We start from the raw sequence: 15,748 nt of genomic DNA on the forward strand, positions 1-15,748 counted from the left end.
AGTGACACTTGGAACCCTTAACAAGGATACCTGTTAGGAATTCAAATAATGAAGATCAATGTTAATTGTCCTAAGTGTAATAATAGCACTGTGTTTACACAGGAGTGTATCAGTAGTACTCCTAGGTGATCGCATTGCAGAATTTAGGAGGAAGTAGATGATGTCTGCAACTCGTTTACAAATGTTTCAGTAAAAGAAATACCTTTGAGACAGAGCACTTAAGATACAAATGGAAGAAAATGTTGAAGAAGGTAGGTAAAGATATGGTGTTCAATATGCCATTCTCTCAACTTTGCTGTAGGTTTAAAATTTTTTCAAAAATAATACCTGAATACCAAAAGTTCAATGCTTTTGATAGATTACATAGAGTTCTCACCAATATTTAAGAACACACCAAAATCCAATATAAATATTAGTATAATGGACATAAGAACTGACATTGATATAAATTAATAAAACCAGTGGTTGCTAAATATATGAAAAATTAATTGTATTTAATAGTCAAAAAATACAGATTAACATAAGATACCATTTTGGAGGCACCTAGGTGGCTCAGTTGTGAAACATCTGCCTTCAGCTTGGATCATGATCCCAGGGTCCTGAGATCAAGTTCTACATCAGGCTCCCTGCTCAGTGGGGAATCTACTTCTCCCTCTTTCTTGACCCCTCCCCCTACTCATGCTCTAATACATAAAATCTTTTTAAAAAATTAAATAAATCAAATAAAATAAGACAACTTTAATCCTCAAAACTTGGCAAAATTGACACAGACATTATACTGACATAGGGTAAAATACAGATATCTAAAACATGTTTTCAGATAATATTTACTGATAAGGAAAACTGAGTAATATATGAAGTAAAAAATAAATTATACAAAGTGGATTTACAATTTTTTAGAACAACAAAAGCACAGTAGAATAGAAGTCTAAATATGATACTATTTTTGAGATCTTGTCAATTCTATTTTGAAAATGACTACAGATCTGGATCAATAACCAGACCAGAATCTTCTCCTGACAGATTAGCAAATAACCATGGAAAAAATAACAGTATAATAATATCCCCTATAAACTCAAAAAATAGAGAACCACACAAATCAGGAAAATAATTGCTATTTTAAATTATCAGTTTCTTCAAACTATAAATTTAACCTCTTTAAAGCAGAAGACAGAATACTGACAACTTACACAGAATTGTATATTGTTGTGGAGGGGAAAGGGAAGGGAAATAAACATACCACATACAGAAATCTAAGGGGAAGATCAACCTGAGATTTTAGAAATCAGCCATCTTTTCTCATATGCCATTTCAGAAAAGTCTCAGAAATTCTAACACATAACTTTTTTTATTTAAAGCCAATTTAATTAACATATATTGTATTATTAGTTTCAGAGGTAGAATTTAGTGATTCATTAGTTGCATACAACACCCAGTGCTCATTCTATCAAGTGCCTAACATGTAACCTTTAAGCAAACTTACCAGTGTGTCTCTTATTCTTAGCCTGGCCATCAATATCTTTTAGTCCAAAGAAATAAAAATAAGTGAATTGAAAATAGACAAATCTTCCATACAGAAAAATTAAAAATAATGTATATAGATATCCCACCCTCAAGGAGGTGAAGCATAACTTCCTACTCCTTAAATGTGGGCTGTGCATGGTGATTTCCTTCCAAAAAGTACCATATACAAGAAAAGGAGTAACTTAAGAGTGGAAAAATCTAACAAACAATACCTTAGCCAGGTAATCAAGGTCAACAGCAACAGTAATGTCATACTGATAGCATGTACCCTGGATATGATATGATGAGAATGGTACTGTGGTCCATCAAAAACATAATACCCAAATCTCATTCATGAGAAAAACATCAGACAAATTCCATTAGAGGGACATTCTATAATATACAGGATTATTCCTCTTCAAAACTGTCACGGTCATCAAAAACAAAGTTGAGAAACCGTCACACCCAAGAAAAGCCTAAGGAGATATGACTAAACCATATATATTTATGGTATCCTGGATAGGATCCCGGCCATTAGATAAAAACTACTGATGTATAAATAATGTATGGAATTTAGTTAATTATAATGTATCAATATTGGTCCGTCAATTTTGACAGAGGTACCATACTAATGTAAAATATTGCTAATATGGGAAACTGGGTGTCAAATATTTACGAATTCTCCTGTACTGTCCTCACAACTTTTCTATAAATCTAAAACTGTTTTAAAATAAAAAGTATACTTGAAATTATAGTTAAATGTAATAGGTCATACTTTTAAATAATTTCTAAAATATTGCCAACCTCTGATAGCTAGGAAAAGAAATTTCTCTCAGCCTCCAGTGTTAGAAACAATTCTACTTCTCCTGATTAGCAGTTAGGTTTTTATCTGTTTACTCAGTTAATCTTGATAATGTTCTATTCTTTACTTTGGCCACTAGGAAACTTAGAAACAAATCTATTAGTAATTATGAAGAATCTTAGAGCTTTTACAAAGTCTGTAGCTTCATTTTAGGTGTTCTTATAATATTTTCCCTCCTGTGTGATTTTTTTTTACATATTTTATCACCTTTTATCTTATTCTTTTACCAGTCATCTCAGATCTCTTTAGAGGGAGGATTTATACATGTGAATATGTTTTTGTCTGATGATACAAAGTTACAGTGTTCAAATTTCTGACTTCCCATCTGTCATGTAACCAAAATTCTGGGTAGTGACCCATCCAAGGGTTGGACTGGGGCAAATTACTAAAGTGTCCAGCTTTAGTTACTGAGCTGCAAAATGATGATACCACCACCTGCTTTAACCAGTGGTCATGAGGACTAGTGGGGTTCACATTTGCTAATATGCCTAGCACAGATAAAGAGAAGGCACCTGAAAATCATAATGATCACATTATTATTAATAACAAAAATAGCAATCATTATTTTCATTCATATAATGAAAAGAATTAAGCTGAATTACAAGTCAATCATAGGCCAGGCGGTGATTTTCTCAGTGGCCCAGATAAACAAGGGTAGCTACCATATTTAGGGGAACAAGGACAACAACCAAAGGTGGGAGGACAAAGCCAGATAGGGGAAGAAGAGAATGAGGAGGACTTCTTACACAATGTCACTGCCAGAAACAAGTCTGAAAGCTTTAAGACAAGGTGAAATCTGATCACTTTTTAGCCTTAACACCACTAGAATAATAAAAAGTAAAAGAGAGAGAGAGAGAGAGAGAATAAAAAACACCCTCTAGTCTTTCTGGCACTCATTTCCCCAAAACGTCCCAAAACAATCACAGTAAGAGCCAAACAAACACCAAATCTGAACTTCCCGTTGGCCCAGATGATGCCAAGGTCATGTTTCACTCCCCAAAGTTTCCTGGTATTGGCACATTCAAACTCGGATCCTCATCACCCTTATTCTAGGAAAGGGGACAGACAATGGGGATTTTTCGTTAAAAGAACCAAGCACTGCTGCAATGCTGTGTGCTATACATTTTGTCCACAGACCCTCTAACCTTCTCAATGACCTTAAGAGAATACATCCAGGTGAGGACCTGAGGCTCAGTGAGGGAACTAGTTCACTAGTTTTTGCAGACAGTGCACCATGAGACACTGAACCCGGGTCAGTCTGACTACAAGGATTTCCCTCTTTCCACCCTGCCAACAACTTCAGGCAAAGACTCCTTGCCAAAATCGAGAGAGAAAGGAAACTAAACAAAATAGCTAATTCCTTCAAAACATTTCTCAGCAGTGCGTTGAAGTTCTTCTGTTACCTTGGTCAGCCTACACAATAACACCACAGATTGGGTGCTGTCACTGTCCCAATTCTCCAATCAAGAAAGTTCAGAGGGCTTACTTGTTTTGTCCTAATTGTGCAGGTTGAAATAGAGAAGGGAGAAGGAATTGAGAGAATAAGGAACCAACAGGAGAGAAAGACAGGTGCAAGAGGCAGGGGTACGGGGAGAGGTTAATCACTTCATAAGAGAAATTTGGTGCCTGGTGCCCCAGGATCCACAGGCTCTGTTCTAGGAGACAGGCTGTAGAAGAGGCTTCAGAAGGTGCTCATGAGTACAGGGCAAGGGGCAGGGGAAGGGGGGATTGCAAATTTGTACTAATGAAAATAGAATGAGTCATGAGTGTCACAGCCAATAAGAAAAAAAAAAAAAAAGGCAGGGAACACTGGACAGCCAATAAATCACTTCTAACATTAAACTTTCTGTTTTCTAAGGGTTTCAGATTGTGGTGGGCGGGGATGGAAGCCCCCGAGCACATTCTGATGGGCCAAAAAGAAGCTCTCGTTTTTAAATTTACCTAGTTCATTAAAAGTTTTAAAATACTTCCAATCCCTCACAGGTGTGAAGTACCTTAGAGTCATATATCATTTTCCTGTATATTCTGTTAACCAATGTTCCCCAAAATTACCTGATCATATATAACCACCTCGGGTACTTGTTTAATGTATAAATTCCCAGGTACCCCATGGAGAATCTGATTCAATAGGCTTAAAACTGGAAGCCCTGGGGATTTGTGCCTTGAATAAATGATTCAGCTGATTCCTATAATCAGGCTAGTTTGGAAAAGGTGCTTTAATAGGACTGTCCCAACAAGCTTTCACGGTAGGTATCATGATCCCTATTTTAAAGACAGGTTAAAGGAGGAAAGGACATGCCCAAGGTCACACAACTCACATCTGGCAGAATGGAGAACTACAAATCACACTGTGACTCCACAGTAGGTATGCATGCCACCACAATTAAATCTGAGCCAGAGCTAGCTTTAAAAGTTCACTTTTGCGGTCTTAATATGGCCTCAGACACCAGGAAATGGGAGTGTAGACTATCCAGTGCCATCAGAAAGAACCAGGGGCGAAGTCAACACCCTGGGTTGAATAACACTCAAGGAAAAACAAAAAGGAAAGCAAGGTCCTCCTCTATCTGCAGTTCTATTTTTGAGCCCTAAAATTTTGGGGGCCAATGGGGTATTGCCAACAGCCGCACTATCAGCACTGCTTTGACTAATAGGTCCATTTGGCTAAAATGATGGAAATGCTGCTTTCACTACTACACAAAGGGAGCAAAAAAAAAGTCCTTCCAGAAATAACTTCAGGCAATTAATGTCACACCAAAAGAGGAATGCTCAATATGAGATCTTCACCCCCCACACAGACATCCCCATTGGTGATAGTAGTAAAACAGTGACTAATTGTACCTTCTGAGGGTAAAGTTCAGACCACTCCCCCAGGGCTTGCTCCCCTAGACAAGGGTAAGTACCTGGGGTATGCTGAGGCCATCATTATACACATGTGGATCCCCACTATCCTGAGACCTGTGGCTAATGTTCACTGGTGGTACAGGGAGATAATTCACATGAAGAATGGCGTGCTTGTGAAACATGTCCTCTACTATCTCTTTTCTGGAAGCCCCTAATACTGAACTCTTATCAACTCTTATCAAGAAAAGGTCCAAATCATACAAAATGAGATAGACAGGAAGAGCACAGGGAAAAATGATACTCCTACTCCAAGCCTCCTTTGACTTCAAATAAAAAGGAAAATGGGGAGGATTTAGCCCTCCCTGAAGGAGTAGACTTTAAGATCAACACCTGCCTCCCTAAATATATGTACTTACACAGGTTTATCTGTCCTCTGGGAAATGATCCTCTTTCTCACAGGTTTGTTCAATACAGATTATCTAAATCATTTTCATGATGAGAAAAACCTTTCCCCTGTCCTGCTGCCTCCCCTTGTGTGTCCCCTGAAACCTGAGGTCAGGATGACAACAGACTTGCAGGCTTTGAGATTTCATATTCAACTTGACTCTATTATACACACACATACACAGCCACACCATTAATCATAGCAGCTGCTGCTTCACACCAAGTATTCTTTAAGTTGTCTCTGCCACATAGCACATAGTTATTTATAACATTCATAATTTATTGAAAAATACTATGACTCCAGCATACAGACCCCCACACTCTGCAATGATTCGGGTACATTAATGTAAAAACCAACACACTCATCCAGTTAAAATCAGCTTCCTTGAAAAACATATCTCTGCCTTCATTTTAAGGCCCCCCCCCCAAAAAAATTTGTTTTTCTTTTATTCACCACGTAAAAAGTGCTTTTGGAAAAACAGTCACATTTCATGATGGACTGTTCATGTCTCCTTCAAATGTGTCCAATTTTAATGAATGGTCTTCACCTTGGATACCAACATTCCAGGCCTCAGAGGAACAATGGTGTTTGGGCATGTGCAGTGGAGGTGGAAGATGGATTCAAGATGTTTCAAGTATGCAAAATCGCATGCAGATGTACAAACAGTACATCCAGTCAAAGCGAGTTAAGAAAGCAATATATATATACAGACACCCGAGAATGGATGAGCGCAAATAAAATCCAACTTGTAATTAACATACCGTGCTGTGACACCTGTTGCCTTCCACGATAAGAAGTCTGGGAGATCAAAGAAATGTCCCGCCTTATCCCAGCAAGTCTCTCTCAAGTTCTGCCAAATTAAATATATATTAGAATCAATTATGGGCTTTTTTTCCCCTACCCCTCCCCTCTTTCAATAGCGTTTCAAATTTTTCAAAACAAAAGCATAGCCAACAATGTCCAATAAAACATCTGTTCAGGGGCTGGAGGCCGGGGAGCAGGATGGTATAAAAGCAGTACCTATATAGGAAAGAAACACTGGCATTTATTGATCCTTCCAAAAACGACCATCCTTTCCCTTTTATCCCCTTGGCCAACGTGGAGGGGGAAGAAGCACGCTCCGAGAGGGTATGCAATCCATCTTCCCAGTGAGGGGTCACAGGATACACTTCAAGACACAGTTAAAATTTCAAAGCTGAACGGTTAGTTATAAGCTGGGAAGAAAACTGCACTAAGAAACTATCACATGTCACACAATGTGCCTGTCATGTAAAATTCTCCCCACATCAACAGTTTCCAAAGGCAGTACAATAGTTGGTTCCTGCCTTCAAACAACTTCCTGTCTAAGCCAAAGAGAATGGCACATAACCAAGATAATCAAAATACTTAAACATTTGTTTCTTCCAGGCTCTTCCACATTCCCAATGTGGTCAGATTTTTTTCTTGCCACTGGGCGGCTTCTTTCCTCTACCACCCTCTTGCCTCCCAACATCCATGTCACCCACACCCTTTGGTTAACCCTACCCACCCTTCCTTGGAGAAGCCTTCCAGGATCTCCTACTCAGGGTAGGTCTGAGTCTCATATGACCCACTCCACCCCACGATTATTTGTGTACTGTCTTTCTTTACTATGAGAACCTAAACTACAACGTCAGAGACCTTGTCAGTTTTATGAACTATGATATTACCCCCACAACTCTCTCCTTTCCTCCCCTACATAGGGCTGGCTAGTTAGCCACAGGGTAGAAACTACTTGACTTCCAGTCCCCTTATGCCCTTAACTGGACCAGGGATGGGCATGTGACCTTCCTGAGCCAATCAGATTCCTTCTTTCAGGAAGTTAGACTTAGGATCCAAATGGAGTTATTTAACTTCTGCCTGTGGATGGAACTGGAGTGGTGATAAACTTGGAAACTGTAAAGTGGACATTTTCTGCCAAGTACCTAGAGAAGTAGAACTTCACAAAGAGAAGAGTAAAGCAGACAGAAGCAGTAGCAAATAAGGTTTTTCCTACCATCCAGGCAACTCTCCAAGTCCTGGTTTCAATTATCCCCTTCCCAAGAGGCCACAATAAAAGGAATGTATCACAAGCACAAGAGTATCTTGGAGAACCTTAAGGGCCACAGTGAAGAAGTGCCACAAGAGATCTATTCCAGTATCCATGAGAGGGTGACACACAGCAGACAATAAATATTTGTTGGACGACTAGAGAGATTGCTCACTTTTACCTTCCAATCTCTTTCATGTGAGGAATGCTTCAGAGTTTAGAAATGGATTCCACCAGTGTTATCTCCTTAGAATGAGGGGAAAGTTCTGAGTGTTCTTACGTCTACTTTACAGACATATGACTGGCCTTTCTCTACATTTCCCCTCAAATTCCCTGAGATCTTCCTACGCACCCCCCCCCCTTTTCTCTCACTACTCTATGAACTATTAAAAGTAATCTCAAAAGGGTTCAGATGTAAATGACAGTGGGAAGCCCATTTTCTAGTCTTCCTGTTGCTGTTGATTTAATTCCTAGGCACTGGGGTGAGAGTTTACATCTAGAGAGGGCAAAGCTTGTCTTCGAACATGTTAATGGCAAAAGCAAAACTTATAGCTAACTCAAAGTGCCTAACACAGCTATGAACTAGCGGCATCTTCAGACCCTAACAGGTCACAATCAGGAAAGTGGTAGCCTTTGAAACTGTGTGAGTCAGCCTACACTCTGCCTTCGGGGCAGTACCCGAAATCACTTTCCCTCTACTCTGTGGTTTCAGTGATCAGTTTCTAGGGAGGAGGAGAAAAGGCAGCCTCCTTCTACGGGTTCCAGAAGTCCAAAGCCAGTCACCAGAAATCAACCACTAAACCACAGCAGCAACAACCAGTGCTTTAAGCCAAAGCTGAACAATGTTCCTCAACTCTGAAAACAACTGCTTCTGTTAGATCTTGTATACGGTCATTAAAAGATTTCACATAATGAGAGCTTTCAGCCTGGAGCCACGCAGACAGCCACTGCGGACAATGGGACTGGAGCAAATGTCTCAAAGAGAACTTCAAGATTCTTGCCAAAAAGAGACATGCTGAGGTAGGAAGGCGTGAGGCAGCCCGGGAACGTCATTTCTTCTTGAGACGGAGCCAGCTTCATCTACCAAAGCCACAGACCCCAGTCCAACTCCGTCTATAGGATGAGAAACTAGAAGCATCTGATTAGAAGGGCGAGGTATCCTTAAGAACACACATGGTCTTGGAGGAAGAGAGAGCAGCAGCAGTAGGCCCTACTTTCTCTACAAAAGCAGTCTGGAGATGAGCCAGCAAAGAGAAGGGGGCAGAGTTTGCAGGGATGAGAGGGGATGTCTCCTAAAGCCTGATCTCTTACTTTGAGATGCTGACAGACTATCTGTAAGGATCCCATGCTGTTCTTATGTTGGGCTACATGATTCACAAGTGCTTTGTCATCAGGTGCCAGATGGGCCAAGAGCATGTAGCCCCATGGATGGATTTTTAATCCAGTTCTGTGGGAAAATCTCTCCTTCCCTCCCACTCCACAGCCAGCACACAGTCCCAGATGAGGGCCTCAATCTTACTGAATTAATTCTATTTTTGTAACCATTGGGCCTGCATCAAGACACGGGGAGTGCCCTCCTCTGATTCCTCCGCAGCTCACAAGGGAGCCCCCACATGCCTCATGTCATAGGATTCTCAGGGTGGTTCAGAGGTGTGTGGGCGAAAATACAGCAGCCTTGTACCAGGAATGTTGAAACAGTTCCATACAAGGCTTAGGCCAAAGTTACATAGGACTTCTAGCCCTAAAGTGAGTGTTCCTTTCTTCTGCTATGCCATAGTCACCGTCCTGAGGCTTCCAGACCCACCAGAAATGGAGGATTTAGCCTTTGGGGAATATCATGATGGAAGCTGTTGCCATTCTTTACAGAAGAATAAAAAAAAAAAAAAAGCCCTTCCAAACACACTTCTGTAGACAATAATAAAACTTCAGAGATTTCACTTCCAATCCTGAGCAGCTCACGTAACTTCTGTGGACCTAATAACACCTTCCATGCACAGATGGTATATGGGTTGGAGAAAGCACAGAGCAGGCCCTCAACACACGCCAACTTTAGCTCTATTTCAACATGTGACAGCTGAAACTAGTCCACACTAGAAGATCTCTGTGTTTAATGAGTTAAGTCTATCTTCCAGTTACCAAGCAACTAACAAAAACTAGTCTTTCCAAGAAAAAAAAAAAAGAAAGAAACCAGTCATGATTTGGGGTATATGACTTGGCACTAAAGGCTTCTGAATTCCAATAACGATCCTTTGAGCTAAGCAATCTCCCAGGCTTGAAAGCAACCAAAGAGAACCACTTTTTACTTTTTTTTTTTTTTTAATCATCTATTACTTCATAAAACCACAGCACTTCTTGGGAGGAGGCTACAACTCAAAGTGCACACAGCTGCGGGTCTCAGCAGAGGGTGGAGATAGAGCAATATATCCAAGATTCAGAGCCAGGCAGCATCCGCCCTGCCAGCATCAGGGCCGAAAGATGTAACTTTCTCCCTTGCCCTCTCTCTCTGTGGTGTCCAGGGAGGCAGCGAGCTATCTCCTGGCTTCTCGATGCCGAAGGAACTAATGGGGAACATGAGGAAAGTCCTGCAGTGTATGTCGGAAGACACCACGGTTTAGGAACAGCATGAGAAAGTAGGGGTGAGCAGCTAAAACAGGATCCTCCAAGTATTTTGCTATTAATTGCAAAGCAGTTCTGCCCACACTATCTGCTGTGTGTGGTAAACAAAAGGGAGGGAACAGAGCTCCCTAATTCCCCACCCAGTAAACCATCCTGCCTGGACAGCCCAAATACTCACAACGTTGTTTTCCACCATAACTACCAATGAAAAAGCAAAACCTTATCTTTACTCTACATTAAAGACTCCAAATTAGGGCATAGGCTGATATGCCAGAGAAGAAAGGTGTTTCAGGAGGAAACTTAATCCTCAATGTTATTCTTAAAAGAAAAATGATGCCGAAAACATAGAGTGGATCATAATCTGTAGCCAGAAACCTCCCAGGATGAATAAAACAACTGTGTGTTTCAAACTCCCAACCACAAAGGAAAGACTAAACACCGGACATATTTCAAGTCAGACAGACAGATACACTGAGTGGTTTGTGCTACTAAGGGCATCTTTCTAAAAACTGAAAACTTACCATTACATTCCTTTGTTTAAAATGATCCAACAGTTCTCATGGCTTAGAATCATTGAACTCCTTGGCATGGCTCTCAGGACACTCAACACCTTGGCTCCAACTTGGCCATTATAATGATGAATCCTTCTGGGCTCATCTCCTAGCATGCTCCACCCGGTACTCACCTCATTTCCTTTGCTTGCCCAAATGCATTATACTCTTGCACATTTCCATGCCTCTATGGAGGCTTGTGCCTCTACTTGGATTGACTTCCCCACCTTCTTCCATAACCAAACTTCAACCTTTGACTCAAATCCAACTCAAATATCATCCTTTCAGTGAATCCCTGCAGGCCCTCACTGCCTAAATCGACCTCAAAATGACAAACTTCCAGAGGGCAAAAATCAGCTCATACATGAAAAAAAGAAAATGCAAAAAATGCAAAAAGTTTTGGGATATAAAAAGAAATTTATTTTTTTTATACAAAGAAATTTAAAGACAGGCCCTTTCAAAAGAAAACTACAGCAGAGCTGGAGAAAGATGTGCACAAAGGAAGAGGTAATTAATAAGATGATGTATGACAATAATGTAATGAGCCTGATACCAACGTTTGGTGAGTCAGCCTCATAACTTTATCATAATATTTGGTGTGGGCCATATATTTTCCTCTAATGAGTAATCATAGACAAGGGTCTCTGAAAGGAGGAAAAGGGCTTTGGGGCTGTAGTAGCCAGAACAGGCTTCATGGGGAAGAGATCTGAGCAGAAGCCTAGAGGTCAAGTCGAATAAGCATCTATGCCAGTACTGAGAACTAAACCCAAGAAACAAAAATCTGAATTGACAGGACCGCCCCCATTAAAGAAGGAATTATTTAACTGTACCATCACAGAACTTATTTGTGAAATGAAATAATTCCATTTCATAATTTAATTTTTAGGAACTAGGATTTCTATACATCCTCCCCCACCATCTTCCCCTAGAGCCCTACTGTTGTACAGAAAGGCAAACTCAGAACCCACACGAGAGCTGATTTCCCAACCATAAAAAAAGTTATCATTTTCATGAAAACTGATCATATTTAGCAAAGCTGACTTTGCCAGGAATGTGATACCACCACATGCATTAGGAAAACAAGGCTGTGGAATGTGGGCTCTAAGAACCCTGGAGTCAGGCAGACCTGAGTTTGATTACTGGCCTCACCACTTCCCAGCTGTGTAGCTTTAGGCAAATTAATTCTCTAAGCCCCCGCTTCCTCAAGTGCCATATTACTAACATCTATCTCAAAAGGATGTTGTGAGAAATAAATGAAATAATGTAGAGTGCCTGATAAGTCAACAGGTTTCACCCTAATTACTGCTACAGAACTCCATGTGTTTCAAAGCACTTTGACGTGCATGATCTCATCTGCTCTGTACAATTCTGCAGGGCAGGGAAGGCAGAAAGTGATCAACCTCACCTTGCAGGTTGAGAAACTAGCAACCGGAAAAGGAGCACACTGTCCCAAGGTTAGATCAGTAAAAGATACACTAAAATGTGGATCTCTAATGACTAGCCCACTGCTAGTTCAGGTGCCTGCCTCCCTACAGCATAATAAAATGCAGAAGCCCCAGGAGTAAAGGAGGGAGCCATGGTGACCTAGACAACACAATTCCTTGTGTGGGTGGTACTGTCTGTGAGAGGGAGGAAAGGACGGAGTCCTAATACAAAGAGGCAGCTTTGGAATGGGTAAGGTCTTGGAACAGACATGAAAGAAAGCAGAAGCTCTAGACAAATGAAGAGGTGAGGAGGTCTTCCCTAATACCTCATTCTCCTGCACCCCTTCATGCCCTTCTTGTTGCTTTTCTGTCTACTTCTTCAGCACCTTTCTCTTAGTTGCCCTTTAAATGTGGATGCTCCCCAGAGTTCCTCCCTCACCCAAATGTTCTACTCACTGTTCACATGCTGCCTAGGCAATCTCAATTACTCCCACCCTTCCATCCAACAAGTCAAATGACTTGCCAAATTCCAATTCCACCCTCTCCTCTGAGACATGCCTCCTGGTCTTCCACTGCACCTGTAACTCAACACGTGCAAGGCAGAATTTGTTATTTTTTCCCAAAATGTTTTCCTCTGCCTTGATTTCTGTCAGTTGATCCAGTTACCCAAAGGGTCATCTTCTACCTCTCCTTCTCGCTCCTTTTTTACATGCAATCATCCATCTAATTTAAACTCTCAGTTAATTCATGAAGAGGTCCCCACCACTTCACCCTTTATTAATATTAGTTAGGGTTCTCCACAGAAACAGAAGCAAAAGGAAATATATATGAGACAGGATATATATATATATATATATATATATATATATATTTCATATATATGAAATCCTACACGTATGAAGAAAATTATTATAAGGACTGGCTCACACAATTATGGAGGCTGAGGAGTTCCAAGATCTGCAGTAGATGGCTGGTGATCCATGAGTTCGAAACTGAGTCCGAAGGCCTGAGAACCAGGAGAACTGATAGTGTAATTTCCAGTCCAAAGGCCAACAGCTCAAGACCCAAGAAGAGTCAGTCCAAGTCCAAAGGCAGAAAGCCCAATGCCCCAGCTCAAGGCAGTCAGGTAGAAACTCTCTCTTACTCAGTATTTTTGTTATATCCAGGTCTTCAACTGACTGGATGAGGCCACAGTGGAGAGGCAATCTGCTTTACTCGGTCTACCAGTTCATATGTTAACCTCATCCAGAAACACCCTCTCAGATCCACTCAAAATGATGTTTGCCCAGCTGTCTGGGCACTCAGAGGCCCAGTCAATTGGACACATAAAATTAACCATCACACTACATCTTACATCACTAACCTATTTTCAGTTCATCACATTCTCTTGCCAAGATCACAGCTATCACACCTATGGCATACTCTACAAGTGGCCACTTCCTTTCCCTGTATTAATGCCCTCTGGCACTCTAACCCGGTAGCTCTTCCATAGAGAGGTGATCTGTTTCTCCATCAGACTTCACTTGGTCTGGCCTTACAATTTACTCTGACCAATGGAATGGAGCAGAGATGCCACTGTGCTACTTCTGAACAGAGGCTTCAAAATACCTTGCTCTTGTCTTCTTGGAATGTAATGCTGCCAGGTGAGGCAGTTCAGGCTGGCCTGCTGGATGAGAGAGCATACAGAGCGGAAACAAACCACCACAGCAAAGGCTCCAGATATGCAAGAGACATTTGCAAAGCCAAGAGTAGGTATGGAGGACACCTACTCTACTCTTGAATGAGTAGAAACCAGAAAGATCGTTTATCTTAGCTCATCCCAAATCAACAACCTGCATAATTATGAAGTAAATAAATGGTTGTGTTTTTTTTTTTACTCCATTAAGTTTTGAGGTGGTTTGTTTTCATCCCAACTGATACAGCCCCTAACTTTCAAATCTTACCCACTTCAATTCCTGCCACCTACACAGCCAATTAGAATAGTCTATGCAACATGTATATTTGAGTATATAAATCACTCACTCATTTATTCATTCATTCATTATTTATTTGGTATTCTCTACATGTCAAGTACTGTGCTCAGTGCTACGGTAATTAGCAAACAACAGACAAAGCTCCTACCTACAGGAAGCTTTCAATCTAGTATACTTTGTACCCTTCAAAATTTTCTACTACCTTTGGAGTTAAAAAATAAAATTCACTAAGATGGCATATACAATCCATGACTTACTCACCAACTTCACTTCTGATCGCTTGGAGATACTATCCTAGAATCATCCACATACATTCTACTTTTTCTTACCATTATATCCACATTCCTATCATATCACATCTGGAATACCCTCCCCTCTTCAACCTGGCCAACACGTACTCATCATTCTGTACTCAACTCAGGTATTACCCACTCCACACAGTCTTCTCTGTTTCCCCTAAGCTGAGTAAGGCGCTTCCATGCTATCCCCCATACCACTTTGTGAATATCTCCATCATGGCACTTCCCGTCATACCCATTCATGAGTCTGTCTCCTTCACTAGACTGAAAACTCTAAGGCGGTGGGGGAGGGAGACAACTATGTTTTTCTTCACTCACTCTATTCTTAGGACCTAGGATTGTATATGCTATATAGATTGATGAATAATGTTAGCTGAATGGATCGATAAATAAATGAGCAGAGATGTACAGGCTAAAGGGGGGTTCATGGAAATAGGAATAAGGAATGAATGAATAAATGAATGAGACTGTGAATAAGAACTGTCCCAGTCTTGCTTTCTTCATTCAAGCTAATGGCTTTTCACCGTCTGTCTTAGGAGCAGAGACTTTCTAGCCAAGCCAGACTGCCAGGAAGATAAATTTCTCCTCTTGGGGTGAGTAGGTCTTTGGAGAAGTTTCATTTTAATTGGAAAATGGATTCATTCACTTCCTGGCTTGGATTCCTGGGTCAGTGCAACCCCATGTTGAATGGCTGCCAAGCACCATGGCAGAGGGGGCTGAGGCAGGAACAGCATTCCATCAAATGGCCTGTGTTCCGGGACACCTGAGGACAACCTGGCATCAGGTCCAGGCCGGCTGACATGAATGTCCCCTCTTCTTTCTTCCCCAAATTTCCTTCAACCCAAACTGTACGTATCCCCAACCTGTAAAGGGCAGGTCTACTTTACTGTTCCATTTGGCATTTCTCTGGGCCTTATTTGGGCATATATATCCCACTGTTACAGAGGTCCACTGTCATTTCCTGCTAGGTACAGAAAAGGTCCACAATGGAGAAATCCCTTCACAACTAGCATAACTTCATCATCTCTTCCTTATAGTGGATGCAGAACAGCTCAACATCACAGAAAACATTCCTTCCATAGAACATTTCTTGCATCTTTTGTAAAGGATCTTTGTAGAAGGCACTGAATACTATATGAGTTTTGTGACCTGGATCCAGCTTCCTCTTTAGCCTCATCTCTCAACAC

General features: G+C 41.0%; 1 protein-coding gene across 13 annotated transcripts in view; it reads right to left on the reverse strand.

Moving 5' to 3' along the window:
- FGGY (FGGY carbohydrate kinase domain containing) overlaps positions 1-15,748 on the reverse strand; it is a 413,290-nt gene that overhangs the window by 330,388 nt on the left and 67,154 nt on the right. For all 13 annotated transcript variants that reach the window (XM_072730788.1, XM_072730787.1, XM_072730782.1 and 10 more), the window contains one exon: positions 6,413-6,501. In XM_072730788.1, the coding sequence (XP_072586889.1) occupies positions 6,413-6,501 (89 nt within the window). The remainder of the gene's footprint in view (positions 1-6,412; positions 6,502-15,748) is intronic.

The sequence above is a fragment of the Vulpes vulpes genome, chromosome 12, assembly GCF_048418805.1.
Source record: "Vulpes vulpes isolate BD-2025 chromosome 12, VulVul3, whole genome shotgun sequence".
In the NCBI taxonomy this organism is placed as follows: Eukaryota; Metazoa; Chordata; class Mammalia; order Carnivora; family Canidae; genus Vulpes; species Vulpes vulpes.